Source organism: Microtus pennsylvanicus, chromosome 11 (genome assembly GCF_037038515.1).
Source record: "Microtus pennsylvanicus isolate mMicPen1 chromosome 11, mMicPen1.hap1, whole genome shotgun sequence".
Classification (NCBI taxonomy): Eukaryota; Metazoa; Chordata; class Mammalia; order Rodentia; family Cricetidae; genus Microtus; species Microtus pennsylvanicus.
The window spans coordinates 47,519,121-47,536,157 of record NC_134589.1 but is presented as its reverse complement, the minus strand read 5'-3'; the positions used below and the strand labels follow the sequence as shown (position 1 = coordinate 47,536,157).

The 17,037-nt window shown below is 39.0% G+C and overlaps 2 protein-coding genes across 2 annotated transcripts; both read right to left on the bottom strand.

Annotated features, from left to right (window-relative positions):
- Positions 1-3,714: 3,714 nt before the first annotated feature.
- Positions 3,715-4,653, bottom strand: LOC142831942 (olfactory receptor 1468-like). The gene has a single exon (XM_075942364.1). The coding sequence runs from the start codon at positions 4,651-4,653 to the stop codon at positions 3,715-3,717; it is 939 nt and encodes a 312-aa protein (XP_075798479.1).
- Positions 4,654-15,308: 10,655 nt separating this feature from the next.
- On the bottom strand, positions 15,309-16,247 carry LOC142831941 (olfactory receptor 1468-like). Its single transcript, XM_075942362.1, has one exon. It carries the CDS (start codon positions 16,245-16,247, stop codon positions 15,309-15,311), a length of 939 nt encoding a protein of 312 aa, XP_075798477.1.
- Positions 16,248-17,037: the final 790 nt, after the last annotated feature.

Genomic DNA, 17,037 nt, shown 5'->3' with positions numbered 1-17,037 from the left:
GGGAGTTTAAGGCAACCAAAGTTTGGTTTAACTTGAGGCCTACTCCACAACAGAATGCCCATACTGGCTGGATAGCTAGAAGCCAGGGACTGAATAGCCAAGAAAAGTAGGGTACAACCAACCACCACTAGCTAAGCATCAATTAAATGATTCCTAATGATACATCACTATACTTAGAAATTAATGCCATGTCCAGTTGTAGTTAGAGAGGTTTCATTGGGAAGGAGATTGGAAAAGCTGCGCAGATTGAAAGACATTCTGGAGAGAGAGAGAGAGAGAGAGAGAGAGAGAGAGAGAGAGAGAGAGAGAGAGAGACTAAATTGAAAGTCTTCATTAGTTTTCTCTACTCATATCTCAGATATTATGGAACCCTGTATAATGAGTGTGAAGGAAAGATTGGAGGAGTCAAAGGTCTGGAGGATACCAGAAAAAGAGGACCCATTGAATCAACTAATTAGGGCTCACAGAGACTGAAATTGCAAGCACAGGTCCTGAATGGGTCTGCACCAAGTCCTCTAACATATATTAGGGCTGTTGGATTGGTGTTTTTGTAGAACTCCAAACAGAGAGTCATCTCTAACTATTTTGCCTGCTCGTGGACTTTTTCCTTCTATTGGGTTGCCTTGTCTAGCCTCAATATGAGTGCTTTCACCTTCTCTTACTGTGTCTTCCTTTGTCACAACTGGTTTCTTTCTCTTAGAGACCCACAGTTTTATGGTGAGGATATGAAGACGGACTGCATCTGTGGAGGAATGGGTGAGTTAAGGGTAGTGGATAAAAGGAAACTGTGGTTTGAATGTGTCTTATGAGAAAATCTATTTTTATTTCTTTTTAATTTTTATTAATTTATTCTTTCAAATATTAGATCCTGACAATAGTTTTCTCTCCCTTTTCTATACCCAGATCTTTCTTCTGCTCCACTTTTCATTTCTCTCTCCTATTTTCTCTTCAGAAAAGTGTAGACCACCCACAGATATCAACCAAACATGGCATGCCATGTTTCAATAAGACTAGATGATGCTGCTCAAATTAAGGCTGGATGATGCAACCCAGCAGGAGGATAATGGTTCCAAAGTGCTCAAAAGTGTCAGAAACAACAGCCCCCACTAAATCTGTTAGTAGTCCCTTAAAATACCAAGTTGCACAACTATAAATATATGCAGAGGGCCTAGGCTAAACCCATGCAGACTCCCTGATTGTCACTTAGTTGCAGTGAGACACTATGGGCCCAGGTAAGTTGAATTTGTGCATTTTATTGTTATGTCTTTGAATCTTATGACTCCCACAATTCCTCTTCCCCTTCTTCCACAGGATTTGCCCCATCAGACAAAGAATGGATAAAGAAAAAGTGGGACAGTCATGCAATAGAGTATATGTAGAAATAAAAAATTAACATTATTGTTGAAGGAGTAGCAGACTGTGTTCCTGCCACCTGGCTCCCGGCCGCCTGGCTAGCTTATGCCCCAAAATAATAACACGGAGACTGTATTCTTTTAAACACTGCCTGGCCCATTAGTTTCAGCCTCTTCTTGGCTAACTCTCACATCTTGACTAACCCTTTTCTAATAATCTGTGTAGCACCACAAAGTGGTGGCTTACTGGAAAGGATTCTAGTGTACGTCCATCTTGGGCTGGAGCTTCATTGCATCTGACCAGAGAGGAGAAGCATGGCATCTGTCTCACTTCCCTTCTTCCCAGCATTCTGTTCTGTCTACCCCACCTACCTAATTTTCTGACCTATCAGGCCAAGCAGTTTTCTTTATTGATTAACAAATGAAACAACAGATTGGCAAATGACCTTCCCACATCACATTATGAAATAGGTAGGCATATTTTGCATGGATTCTAATTGTTCTTAATAATAAAAACCCAGATTCAGATATCACAGTAAATGCTGAAAGATTAGAGAAGTAAAAGAAGTCAGCCACTAGAGAGAACTTTTACATTTATCTAATCCTTAGACCAAAGTAGGCAAGATGTCTCTGTAAATCCTCAGACTGAATGAAATGCATCCTTTCTCCTCCTGCCTTATATTCCTTTTTCTGCCCAGCCATATTCATTTCTGTCTCCACCTCCTTATTGCTGAAATTAAAAGTATGTGACTCTCAAGTATTGGGATTAAAGGTGTTAGCCATCTGACTCTGTTTCTATTTGAGACTGAATCAATCTAGTGAAGCCCAGAGATGCCTTGAACTCACAGATGTCCATTTGCTTCTGCCTCCTGAGTTCTGGGATTAAAGGTACATGCCAACACTACCTTGCCTCTATGGCTAGCTAGTAGTTTAGCTCTGTACTCTGATTTTATGGCAAACTTTATTTGTTATATCACAAACAAAATATCACCACAGACAAATGGGTAGTACTAAAAAAAAATCAACTGGGCAAGGTAAGCTAGACCCAGAAAGACAAACAAGGCACATACTCACATGTATATAGATATTAACCGTGTCTTAGTGTTTCTATTGCTGTGAAGAAACACCATGACCACAGCAACTCTTATGAAGGAAAACATTTAATTTAGGAAGCTTACACTTTCAGAGTTTTAGTCCATTAAGCTCATGGCAGGTTATGGCAGCTTGCAGGCAGACATGCTGCTTGAAAAGAAGGTGAGATAGATTCATATTGATCAGTAGGCATCAGGATGTGAACTGGAACATTGGGCAAAGCTTGAAAATAGGAGACCCAACAGTGCCACACTTCTCCCAACATGGCCACACCTACTCTAACAAGTATACACATCTATTAGTGCCACTCCCTCTAGGCTCCATTTTCTTTAGAAGTAGCCCAAACTGTCAAGTAAAGGATGGTTATGCTACAATACACAGGTACAGAGAGGCCAAGTTACAAGGATGGCTCAAGGGGAGATGCATGAATCTCCTGAGGAAGGGGAAATATCCTAGATATTGAGGGTGAACTAGGTGAAGTCAGGGATGTGAAAAGGCAGGATCAGGTAGAGCAAGTATGGAGGGAGAGTGTAATTGGAGGAACAGCTGGAACTTGGGGCAATTCAGTGGTAGGGTAGAAACATAGTGCAATGAAAACTCCCTGGAATCAGTTAGGGAGATGCTACCTAAGACTCCATGCAAGCCTTATAGTGGAGGGAATGGGACACTAACCCAATTGCAAACTTTTTGATTTATAATTTTTTTCTGCCAACAAGATGTGCTGCAATAAAAGTGGCACAGAATAAATGGGAGCGACCAATTAACAGGTCTTATGGGAGACCCATGACTTAAGAGGGAGAATACCCCTGACATTGTCTGGAGTAAAAGAAACTAGAAGCCTAATGTCCGAAGACCTATGATAGAACCAAACAGGTCAGAAAAAATAAATAAAATTATGCCTAATACATTAGTTAGACTCATTCAGACAACTGATGAAAATAGAAAAAGCCCCACAGCTAAACATAGGGAGAACTCATTGAAGAATATGTTTTCCATTTAAAAAGGCATCTGAGTAATGAAAATATGATGCAACAGTGGCTCTTACCTAATGCTTTTCTAGAATCACACTTACAAGGTAGTGGCTGATGTCACTGATTTACCAAGGTCTACTTCCCTAACTGAACAACTTTGCAAAACTCCATTTTACAAATGAAATTATTATAGAGTATGGTCTTTTGTGTATCCCAATTGTTGTAATTGTTCTATAATTTGCAATATTGGTATCAATATATTTATGAGAAGAAATTAAGTAAAATTTCCAGCGTTGCCATTATAGGAATATTTTCTTCTTGCAAAAGACTCTTAGCAGGGCCTCTTTCATATCTCTGTTCCTCAGGCTGTAGATAAAGGGGTTCAGTACGGGAGTTACCAATGTGTACATCATGGCTGTTACCGTCTCTTTCACAGTAGAGTTGTTAGCTGATGGACAGAAGTAGACGCCAATAATTGTCCCATAGAACAGTGAGACCACAGACAGGTGAGAGCCACAGGTGGAGAAGACCTTGTGGATAACCCGAGCAGATGAAACCTTTAGGATGGAGTAGACAATTTGTATGTAGGATACAACGATGAATGAGAACGGGATGACAATAACGGGACCTCCCAAGATAAATATCATTAGTTCATTAATAAAAATGTCAGAGCAGGCCAACTTGAGCAGGGCAGATATGTCACAGAAAAACTGAGGGATCACATTGTCCTCACAGAATGACAATCTAGCCAAGAGAAGGGTGTGTAACATGGAATACAATACGTTAAATACCCAGGACAGTGCTACCAGACACACACACAGCTTGGGGCTCATGATGTTGGAGTAATGAAGGGGGAAGCAGATGGCCACATAGCGGTCATAGGCCATGACCATAAGAAGGAAGTTTTCCATGTTTCCAAAAACCATGAAAAAGTACATTTGTGTCAGACAACCTATATACGGTATGGATGGAACTTCAGTCTGCATGTTCTCCAGCAACTTTGGCATTGTGACAGAGGAAAAGCAGAGGTCAAAGAAGGACAAATTACTGAGAAAGAAGTACATGGGTGTGTGGAGTTGGGAGTCCAGTAGAATGAGGATGATGATGATGAGGTTCCCCATGATGGTGGTGAGGTACATGGCCAGGAACAGGACATAGAACAGTGGCTGATGCTCTGGGGGGATGGGTAGACCCCGGAGGATGAAAAAAAAGATGACAGTTTGGTTTTTCATTATCATACTTATTACCCAGTATCCGAAGGAGAAAATATGAGGATCCTTTCAAATAAAAAAATGACTATATAATTTGGATATATTTATACAAAAAGAGATCTGACAATGATTACAGTGACTATATCCTCAAACTCCAAATGTCTGTAATCATTTCAATCATCAATGATTTTTCCCCAGGTTCTTCTTAAGCTGATTCTATCTCCCATCCTTTTCAACAGAGAGCTCTGCATTCTATACTTAATGTCAGGTGAACTAATTTTTCTCTCTCCTACTGCCTGCTCAACTGTTGTTTATCCATTTGTAATTTGCTGTATCTTATTTTGTATGTTGATGTTATTTAAAAATTTGATAAACTTTGTGCTTGTAATTTTATATAAGTTTTAAGAAAAACCCACATACTCTAGTGTCTTAGATTACCATTTAAAATCAGATGTGTATGTCTTGTAACACACAGTTTTCTGCTTTGCTATTCACTAACAATCTTCTTGCCACTGTATGTATTATAGGCATAAGGAGTGCAAAAGCCACAAGAAAAAAATCATGTCTTCACTCTGTTGTCCTCCAGAGCATTCCTCAATCTCTTACCTCTCCAGTCTCTCACTGGATAGTAAAAGAAATTCAAGTTTGTGTCAGAAATCTCTGAATTTGGTACATTTCCCTTACCTTGAATTACTGTTGCACATTATACAGAGTCTGCCATTCATTCTCCAGCTAATTTATCCATTTTTTTCTGAGTGATTTTGTCCATATATCAGGAAAACCTCATTTCTTTACTGGAACACAGAAGCAGATTCAGTTCACGTCCATGTTCTATTTCTCTTGACCCTTCTCTTCTCCTTCAACATGTTTCATTTACACATTCTAACAGAGGAGTTCCATCATCTCTTGTCTGATTTATTCTGCACATTACCACTGTTGCTCTGAGGATAAAGACAAAGCTCCTATCAGGGACACAAACACTGTTTAATTTTCTCACCTATGCCCGTGGTATATACCCCTATGTTCTTACAGTGACACTTGTATTTCTCTCTTCATCAATGCTGGGGCTAAAATTCTTCCCTCTCATTTGGGCTGTGGTGCATGCCTTCAGTCCCAGCACTTGCGAGGCAGAGGCAGGTGGATCTCTATGAGTTTGAGGACAGTCTCCAAAGCTATAGAGAAACCCTGTCTCAGGAAAATAAAAAGGGAAAAAATTTTTCCTCTCCCAATTGAGAGCTGTTCATCTACTTTACTATCACTCCCTTCCCTCTTCTCCCCTTCATTTGGTTCATCCTCATTCAAATGTAAATGGAATTATTTATCATATACATAGTTAAAACATACTAAGTAAAACCTTTATCTATGTCTCATAGTATTCTATATGCATCCAATGTACTTATTTTGTTAATCAATTCTGTAAGTTACCTTCACATTTATTGTAATCTACACATATTTTAGGTCTTCAATGACTTTATTCTGTTTGGTTATTTACAAATTTCCTTAATCTCTAACTATTGTTAGTACCTGTCATGATGTATGGCTTTGTCCAGTGAAATTTTTTTGTCTGGTGATTAAACTGATATGTATTTCTTCAACTTCAATGCTATATAGTTCATCATTTCAATTAAAAAATTTGATGAGTTATCATTAAATTTTACATTCTAAATTGATCATCAGAGATCCTAATGTGGTATATGTGCAGTGTTAGGGCTCATCATTTGCATCATTATTCCATAATACTCCAAGTCATATACATATGTTTAATCCACAAAATATGATTTGTAGAAAACAAATAGGATGAAATACTTTATGAATTATAAAATAGAAAAGACAAAGTTACTTTGGAATTTTCACTTAAGTTATTCCTCAGTTGACTATCCTCTCTTTCATACTTGATTTATACATAAAATAGATTAGGCCCAATATGAATTTTGAAAATATTATAGTTGGTAATAATATATTCTATAAATGTTGTTAAAATCAGCAGATTTTGTATAAAACAACTAACACTTCTTTTATTATTATTATTGTTATTATTATTAAAAATTTCTGCCTCCCCGCCTCCCATTTCCCTCTTCCTCCCCCCCCTCCCCCTCCCTCTTCAGCCTGAAGAGCAGTCAAGATTCCCTGCCCTGTGGGAAGTCCAAGGTCCTCCCCCCTCTGTCCACGTCTAGGAAGGTGAGCACCCAAGCAGCCTAGGCTCCCACAAAGCCAGTACATGCAGTAAGATCAAAACCCAGTGCCATTGTTCTTGGCTTCTCAGCAGCCCTCATTGTCCGCCATGTTCAGAGATTCCGGTTTTATCCCATGCTTTTTTTAGTCCCTGTCCAGCTGGCCTTGGTGAGTTGCCAATAGATCAGCCCCATTGTCTCAGTGTGTGGGTGCACTCCTCGCGGTCCTAACTTCCTTGCTCATGTTCTCCCTCCTTCTGCTCCTCATTTGGACCATGGAAGCGCAGTCCAGTGCTCCAATGTGGGTCTCTGTCTCTATCTCCTTCGATCGCCAGATGAGGAAATTCAGGATCAACCTACCCCAGGACCCAGCAATACCACTCTTGGGAATATACCCAAGAGATGCCCTATCACATTACAAAAGCATTTGTTCAACTATGTTCATAGCAGCATTGTTTGTATTAGCCAGAACCTGGAAACAACCTAGATGCCCTTCAATGGAAGAATGGATGAAGAAAGTGTGGAATATATACACATTAGAGTACTACTCAGTGGTAAAAAACAATGACATTTTGCATGCAAATGGATGGAAATAGAAAACACTATACTGAGTGAGGTAACCCAGACCCAAAAAGACGAACATGGGATGTACTCACTCATAATTGGTTTCTAGCCATAAATAAAGGACATTGAGCTTATAATTTGCGATCCTAAAGAAGCTAAATAAGAAGGTGAACCCAAAGAAAAACATATAGTTATCCTCCTGGATATTGTAAGTAAACAAGATTGCCAGGCAAAAACTGGGAACTGGGGGGTGGGGTGGGATGGGGGAAAAGGGAGATGGGGAGAAAAAAGTGAGAAGGGGAGGATGGGAAGAACTTGGGGGAATGGGATGGTTGGGATAAAGGAATGGTAGATGTGGGAGCAGGGAAGTATATATCTTAATTAAGGGAGCCAATTTTAGAGTTGGCAAGAGACTTGACCCTAGAGGAGTTCCCAGATGTCCAGGGAGATGTCCCCAGCTAGTTCCTTGGGCAGTTGAGGAGAGGGAGCCTGAAATGGCCCTACCCTATAGTCATACTGATGAATATCTTACAACTAACACTTCTTAACATGAGCTTCAATCAGTCCGATAAAAGTAATAGGGGAAATGCACAATACACTATAGAAAAATTTTTCATTTTCCCTTAGATAGAAGTCTATAACTTCTATCCTTCACAGAGGCCCTAATATTCTAGATAGTTTTCAAATGTTCACCTTTTAAGTTGCAAATCTATGCAGTCAGTATCGTAAGTCACAAACAAGTGAACAAACACGCATGCACACACACACACACACACACACGTAAGACTGGCCTCAAACATGCAACAGCACTGACTCTTTCCTAAACACAAGGATGACATCTTAACATCTTATTTAGATGTTAAGTCCACCATTCTCCAATTAATCATCACCTAGAAATACCAAGGGATATGTTTCTAACAGTTGGTACACCTGCATATCATCTTGGATTATGTAGAAGAACTGGTTTTGATTATAGGTTATCATTTTACATTAGCACTTATATGATATTATGTCTTCCTTGGTGGAGTACACTTAGGATCAATAACAGATATACCTACTAAAGCACAAATTTGTGAACTTGTACACATAAAATGGATCATCATCTTTGGTAGGACATTCTTTGGACTTTGCTAAAACCCCATAGTGAAAAGTATAGAAAAGCACTGAGATGACTAGAACAGTGAACTCCATCTCACAGCACTGCTCTTGGTATGGTATTGAGAAAATCACATATCGAGTAATTGTAATAAAACCATTAATATGAAATCTGATATAAGATGACCATGAAAGATTCACAGTTTGATAAATTCTTGGGAGACAGTGAAAAAAAGAATGCTACTGTACCTGGAAAACTGTTCTAAATGACACTTGAAATTCATGTAGATTGACAGCAAGACGTTAGCTTATTTTTCTGAATGAACCCAGCTCTGCTGAGGCTGAGACAAAGTTTCAGGTAAAGGATCCTGCTCACCTTTGTTTTATTTACACACACAGGGACTAGTAGCCCCTGTACTCATTACCTGTCTGTCCATCCTTATTCATATCCTCCGGTGGCCATTCCTGGATCTTAGACACCCTGCATCTCTCAGGAGTCCAGATACTGTATAACTCATTAAAGACATTTCATTATCCAGTTCCTTCCTAGGACCAGTTTACATCAGGGATCTCTAGTGGAAACCAATTCTAGTCACTGATCACTCTTTCCTACACTAACAAGGAGGTATAATTTAAAGAATAACAATAAACGAAATAAATAGACATATGCATGATGTGGATTTCCTGTCTGTATGCTGTGAATATGTCTTATTACTATTTGTTACTAAAGAAGCTGCTTTGGGCTATGACAGGAGACAATGTATGTAGGAGTGAAAACTGAACTAAATGCAGGGAGAAAGAAGGCAGAATCAGGCAGATGCCACATAGCTGATGAAGGAAAAGACACCAGAATCTTACCAGTAAGCTACAACCTCATGCTGATACACAGGTTAACAGTAATGGGTTAATTTTTAATGTATGAGCTAGCTAGAATTATGCCTGAGCCATTGGTGAAACAGTGTCATAATTAATATAGATTCCTGTGATTATTTGGGTCTGGGTATCCCAAAACAAAAATACAGTCTCCATTTACATATGTAGTTACAAAATAAACCTAAAATAGTGGAAATATGCATACTCATTGACTGTTCAAGTAATAAACAGGCTTCTGCTTCCCTGGAGCCCATTTTTTTAGAGGGAGAAATGAAGTAGCTGACTAGAGAACAACCCCAAGTTATTTTCATTGTTAATGACTTAAAGTGTCTCACAAAACAGCTCCATCTATTCTTTCTGTTGTTTCACTATTGGCTGTTCATCTCTTTATTAGCCCATCAGGTGCTTTAGACAGGCACAGTAACACAGCTTCACAGAGTTCAACAAATGCAATATAAACAAAGGTAATACAACTTAAAATAATATTTTACAGCAATATGGCAAGCAGATGGCATGTTTAATGTTTCCTTAATCCAAAAGAAAAACAGTCCATGTTTTTATGCCTGGTCACTCATTTGGTCTTCTTACCTATGAAAACCATGATAACACCTTCTACCACCATTACTTCAACCCCTCTCCATATATGTGGGATGATTTCCTAATGCCCTGTTCTGAGTTCATTATTGATCATGATGCCATTGGTGGCATTTATAATTCCTTCCTTCATTGTAGTTCTGAGCTTGGTAGTCATCGGATGAAGTTCTGCATGTGATTATGAAATACAAATTTTCATCTCCAGGAAATCTTTATCCTTATTGGTCTAATGTTACTGAGCTCCTAGAGATGAGTAACATTTGTTTGTGAATGTGAAAATGCTAAGTGAGATCTAAGGATGTATCCAATATTTTACACAGAGTGCCGTCTGCTCTGGACAAGAAAAGCAGCCATATGTTGCTTGCTATTATAATGGTTTCAGTTACTCCGAGAAGAATGATGCATAAACTCTCTGTATTTTGATTAACATGAGAAGCAAAAGTGGTTTATTGGTAGGTTTAAGTTCCACTCAATCATCTCCAAGGATTGTGACATTCACTGATATAAGCATAATTAAATAGGTTTAGTATTTTCATTGTCTTTGGCTACAGGAGAGATTCATGTTCATCCTTGTTTACTGATGCTTTATTCACAATTACTAGAAATGAAATAATACAAACATGTTCAATTGATTGATAATAAAAATATGGTACATACATGCTACAGGATTTTATTCAGTTATAGAGTGTCAATTTCAACTTCTTCCAGACCTTCTCTACCTCTCTCTATCACCTCACTCTCTGCCTTTTCTCTCTTTCCTTAAAAAAAAAAACAGAATACACACATACACACACATCACAAAACTACAAAAATGGACTCATAAACAAGAAAACAAAGGACCTAAAGGACAAAAATTTCCACCAAATCAAGATGTCTACAAAAATACTGATTCCAGTTGCTGTTGGCTTACTTCTCATGAGCATAGGGCCTACACTAAAATATGATTAATATACCCAGTTAGGCTCCACTGAAGAAAACTGGTTTTTCTTTTTCTACCAGTTATCAATGATGGGGAAGCCAATGGAGTCTAGAATGGAGGAACATATTTTACACCATAGTGTACAGGGACAATTAAGGGAAGGAATGAATCAAGGTAAGAGATCTAATTTATGACACATTAGAGCTTTTAATCATTCATGTAACATGAACATGCTTGAACAGCATTTTTTTACATACTGTAAAATATCTACAAAAGAAATTTTGCAGGTAAATTAAAAAGAAAATTAATGTTAAATAATGAATATTGTTCTGTTTCCATCTTATTTTTATCATTTTGGGTAGGTAACTTTTAAGTGGCTGGTGGCTAATAATTTCAGGGAAAGAAAAATGGCACAAACAACACCATTATGCAAAAGAATTTCAATTCTTTTACATGGTCAGTATAGGTCAGAATGGACAACACAGAAATAAAAAGAAGGCTTGGAAATGGTGGCACCTGCTTTTATTTATTTATTTTTTTCTTTTTTCTTTTTTTTAAATTTATTTATTTATTAAGGATTTCTGCCTCCTCCCCGCAACCGCCTCCCATTTCCCTCCCCCTCCCCCGATCAAGTCACCCTCCCTCATCTGCTCGAAGAGCAATCAGGGTTCCCTGACCTGTGGGAAGCCCAAGGACCGCCCACCTCTATCCAGGTCTCCTAAGGTGAGCATCCAAACTGCCTAGGCTTTTAATCCCAGATTGCGGGAGGTAGAGGCAGGTGAATCTTTGTGTGTTTGAGGCCACCCTTAAGTGAGTTCTAGGACAGCCAGGTCTACATAGAGAGACTCTGCCTAAATTTTTTTTTAAAAAAAAATTGGAAAGATTCACCAATTGTAGACTCCGTGACCCATATTTATGGCTAGAAACCAATTATGAGTGAGTACATCCCATGTTCATCTCTTTGGGTCTGGGTTACCTCACTCAGTATAGTGTTTTCTATTTCCATCCATTTGCATGCAAAATTCAAGAAGTCATTGTTTTTTACCGCAGCGCAGTACTCTAATGTATATATATTCCACACTTTCTTCATCCATTCTTCCATTGAAGGGCATCTAGGTTGTTTCCAGGTTCTGGCTATTACAAATAATGCTGCTATGAACATAGTTGAACAAATGCTCTTGTCATATGATAGGGCATCTCTTGGGTATATTCCCAAGAGTGGTATTGCTGGGTCCAGGGGTAGGTTGATCCTGAATTTCCTGAGAAACCGAAACACTGATTTCCAAAGTGGTTGCACAAGATTGCATTCCCACCAGCAATGGATGAGGGTACCCCTTCCTCCACAGCCTCTCCAGCAAAGGCTATCATTGGAGTTTTTGATTTTAGCCATTCTGACAGGTATAAGATGATATCTCAAAGTTGTTTTGATTTGCATTTCCCTGATTGCTAAGGAGGTTGAGCATGACCTTAAGTGTCTTTTGGCCATTTGAACTTCTTCTGTTGAGAATTCTCTGTTCAGTTCAGTGCCCCATTTTTTAATTGGGTTAATTAGCATTTTAAAGTCTAGTTTGTGGGGTGGGATGGGGGTAAGGGGAGATGGGGAGAGAAAAGTGAGAAGGGGACAAGGGGGGAACTTGGGGAAAAAGAATGATTGGGATAAAAGAAGGTTCGATAGGGGAGCAGGGAAGCACATATCTTAATTAAGGGAGCCACCTTAGGGTTGGCAAGAGACTTGAACCTAGAGTGGCTCCCAGGAGCCCAAGGCGATGTCCCCAGTTAGTTCCTTGGGCAGCTGAGGATAGGGAACCTGAAATGACCCTAGCCTATAGCAATACTGACGAATATCTTGCATATCACCATAGAACCTTCATCTGGCGATGGATGGAGATAGAGACAGAGACCCACACTGGAGCACTGGACTGAACTCCCAAAGTCCCAATGAGGAGCAGAAGGAGGGAGAACATGAGCAAAGAAGTCAGGACCACGAGGGGTGCACCCACCCACTGAGACAGTGGGGCTGATCTATTGGGAGCTCACCAAGGCCAGCTGGACTGTGACTGAAAAAGCATGGGATAAAACCGGACTCTCTGAACATGGTGAACAATGAGGGCTGATGAGAAGCCAAGGACAATGGCACGGGTTTTGATTCTACTTAATGTTCTGGTTTTGTGGGAGCCTAGCCAGTTTGGATGTTCACCTTCCTAGATATGGAGAGAGGGGGGAGGACCTTGGACTTTCCACAGGGCAGGGAACCCTGACTGCTCTTTGTACTGGAGAGGGAGGGGGAGAGGAGTGGGAGGAGGGGGAGAAGGGTGGGAGGAGGGGGAGGGAAATGGGAGGCTGGAAACTTTTTTTTCCCTTTTCTCAATTAAAAAAAAATTGGAAAGAAAAAAATGTGAAAAGGATATTAAGAGTAGGAGGACACATGTGTTTGAAATATTTGAAAGATTTGGGGTATCCCAGAATCATGCAACGTCATTTATTCGTATTTGAATATTATAGTGTGATCAATACAGAAATTTGAATAAAATAACAAAATCTTGAGAAAAGTGGGAATCAATCTACTTGAAGACTCAATTTTGCCATTCTCAGTCATATACTCAAAGGTCTCTCTGTCCTAGAACAAAGACAATTTCTCAACTATGTTCATTGTGGGTTTATTCATTATAGCCAGAAAATTGAAACAATCTAGATCCGCAGTTGAAGAATGGATAAAGATAAAATGCAATGCATTTACACAATGGGGTTTCACTCAGTTGTTGAAAAATGGCATCATCAAATTTGCATACAAATGGTAACAAGAAAAATTTATCTTGAATGAAGTAACCCAGATTCAGAAATCAAATACGGTATGCATTCTCTTGTAAGTGGATATTAACTGATTAGTAAATGATAATCAAGTCACAATACTCAGATCCAGGGAGATTATGGGAAGATGAACACTATAGAGGCAAAACTAGGATCTTTCTGGGAAGGGAAAATGCAATAGATTATGGGGAAAGACTGGGGATCAGGTGTGGGAGGAGGGATAGAAAGAGACAGTGCAGGGATAGAGAGTTGGAAATTGCATGCAGTTAGAAGACAATGTGGAATCCTAGTGCAGTGGAAACTTCCGGGAATCTGTGAAAACTAGGACTCCCAGTAATGAGGAATTCAGAGTCTGAACTGGCCACTTTTTCTAGTCAGGCAATGTTCCCCATGGCGGGATTTTATTACATTTGGTTGAGTTGTTAGCCTAAAAATCTCCATAGCGATCTGCAAACAACTCAGGCTGAGGCTACAACAGACTTAGCTCTCTTGTGTCTGACAGCGGGGCCCAATTGCAGGAGACAATATTTAATTAAATATAGAGAGGTGGAGCTAGTAGGGGCTTGGAGCCTTCACCCTTACATTCCAATCTCTTCGGAAAAGGAAGGTACTCTGAAAGCTCTGGAAAGTGAAGCCTGGATACCAACCCAACCACAAAACCCTCACCTACAATCTATTCTGCCTATAAGGTGTGCTAGCAATGGAGATCAAGAACTTGTTGGAGTTTAGGCCAATGAAAATTTGATTTAAGTTGAGGCCAACTCCACAACAGAAACTCAATGACCTGCACTGCCTGTATGGCCAGAAACCAGGGACTAAATAGCCCAGAAAACTAGGTTAGAACCAAAACCACCTAGATAAACATCAATTAAATGATTCCTAATGATACTCTACTATACTTATAGATAAATGTCATGTCCACTTGCCATTAGAGAGGTTTTATTGTGCAGCAGATTGGAAAATTGTGGAAATCGAATGCCAGACATTCTGTAGAGAGAGTCTAAATTGGAGATCTCTGAAGTGCAATTAATAAAAACTCAGGGTCAGACTTAGAGTTGAGGGATTGGGACACTAAACTCACTACAAAATTTTTGACCTATAATTTTTTTCTGCCAAAAAGATGTGCCATGGTAATTTGGCACAGAATAAACGGGAATGACTAACAGTAAGTTGTCCAGTCTAAGACCCATGTTATGAGATGAACCATACTTTTGACATTCAGAAAAAAAAGAAACCAGAAGCCAAATGACCTATGAGAGAACCAAACAGGTCAGAAAAAAGTAAAGAAAACAATGTCTAATGTGTCAGTTAGACTCCATCCAACAGCTGATGAAAATAGATGCAGAGAACCACAGATAAACATTAGAGAAAATGCAGAGAAAAATCTGTTTTCAATTAAAAAAGGAATCTAAGAGATGAAATATTGATATAACAGTGACTCTTATCCAGTGCTTTCTACAATCACACTTGGAAGACAGTGGATAATATCAGTGAGTAACAAAGGTCCACTTCCCTAACTGAACTACTTTGCAAAACTCCCTTTTGCAAATGAAATTATTATGGAGTATGGTCTATAATGTGAGTTCAATTGTAGGGACACATATTGCAATATTAGTATCAATATATTTTGTAGATGAATAAAACTCACAGTAATGCCATTATAAAGAGGTTTTCTTCTTGCAAAGGACACTTATCAGGGCCTTTTTCATATCTCTGTTCCTCAGGCTGTAGATGAAGGGGTTCAGCATGGGAGTTACCACTGTGTACATCAAGGCTATCACAGTCTCTTTCACAGTAGAATTATTAGCTGATGGGCATAAGTAGACACCAATAACTGTCCCATAGAACAGTGAGACCACAGACAGGTGGGAGCCACAGGTAGAGAAGACCTTGTGGATAACCCGAGCAGATGAAACCTTTAGGATGGAGCAGACAATTTGTATGTAGGACACAATTATGAGTGAGAATGGGATGACAATAAAGGGCCCTGCCAAGACAAATATCATTAATTCATTAATAAAAATATCAGAGCAGGCCAACTTGAGCAGAGCAGATATGTCACAGAAAAAGTGGGGGATTATGTTGTCCTCACAGAATGACAATCTAGCCAGGAGTAGGGTGTGCAACATGGAATGCAGCATGTTAAATACACAGGACATCGCTACCAAACACACACAGAGCTTGGGGCTCATGATGCTGGTATAATGAAGTGGGAAACAGATAGCCACATAGCGATCATAGGCCATGACCACAAGAAGAAAGTTTTCCATGTTTGCAAAAAACATGAAAAAGTACATTTGTGTCAGACAATTCACATAGGAGATGGATGGAACTTGGCTCTGCATATTCTCCAGCAACTTTGGCATTGTAACAGAGGTAAAGCAGAGGTCAGAGAAGGACAAATTACTGAGAAAGAAGTACATGGGTGTGTGGAGATGGGAGTCCAGTAGAATGAGGGTGATGATGATGAGGTTCCCCAGGACAGTGGTGAGGTACATGGCCAGGAACAGGACATAGAACAGATGTTGATGCTCTGGGGATATGGGCAGGCCCCGGAGGATAAAAGAAGAGATGATAGTTTGGTTTTTCATTATCATTATTATTATCCAGTATCCTAAGCATAAAATATTAGGACCCTTTCAAATTTTAGAAAATATGAACTATATTATGGACATATTTCTACAAAACAGATCTGACAATGATTATAGTGATTATATCCACAAACTCCAAATTTCTGTAATCATTACAATCATCAATAATTTTTTCTCAACTTTTTCTTAACCTGATTTTATCTCTCAACTTTTCCAATAAAAAATCTATGCATTTTCTACCAAGAGTCAGATGTACTAATGTTTCTCTCTCCTTCTATATATGCTCAACAGTTGTTTGTTCATTTGTAATTTGCTGTGTGTCATTTTGATTATTGATGCTATTGAAAATCTGATAAATTTTGTCATCATAATTATATAGAAGTTTCAACAAAAACACACATACTCCAGTGTGTTAGATTATCATTTCAAACTCAGATGTCTATTCATTAACAATCTTCTTTCCTATGCATGTATGACAGGTATCAGGAATTCAAAAGTTACAAGAGAACTTCATGTCTTTCCCTTCTTGTCTTCCAAAGAATTCTTCATTCTCCTACCTCTCCAGTCTCTAATTGGATAGTAGAAGAAATTCCAGTTTATGTCAGAAATTTCTGAATTTAACCCCTTTATTTTTCCTTACCTTGAAGTACTGTCACACATTATACAGAGTCCTCCTTTCATTCTCCTGCTATTTTATCCACTCCTTTCTATGAGATTATATCCATATATTAAGATCACATTTGTCTTTTCTGGAACACATAAGTAGATTTAATTCATGTCCATATTCTTATATCTC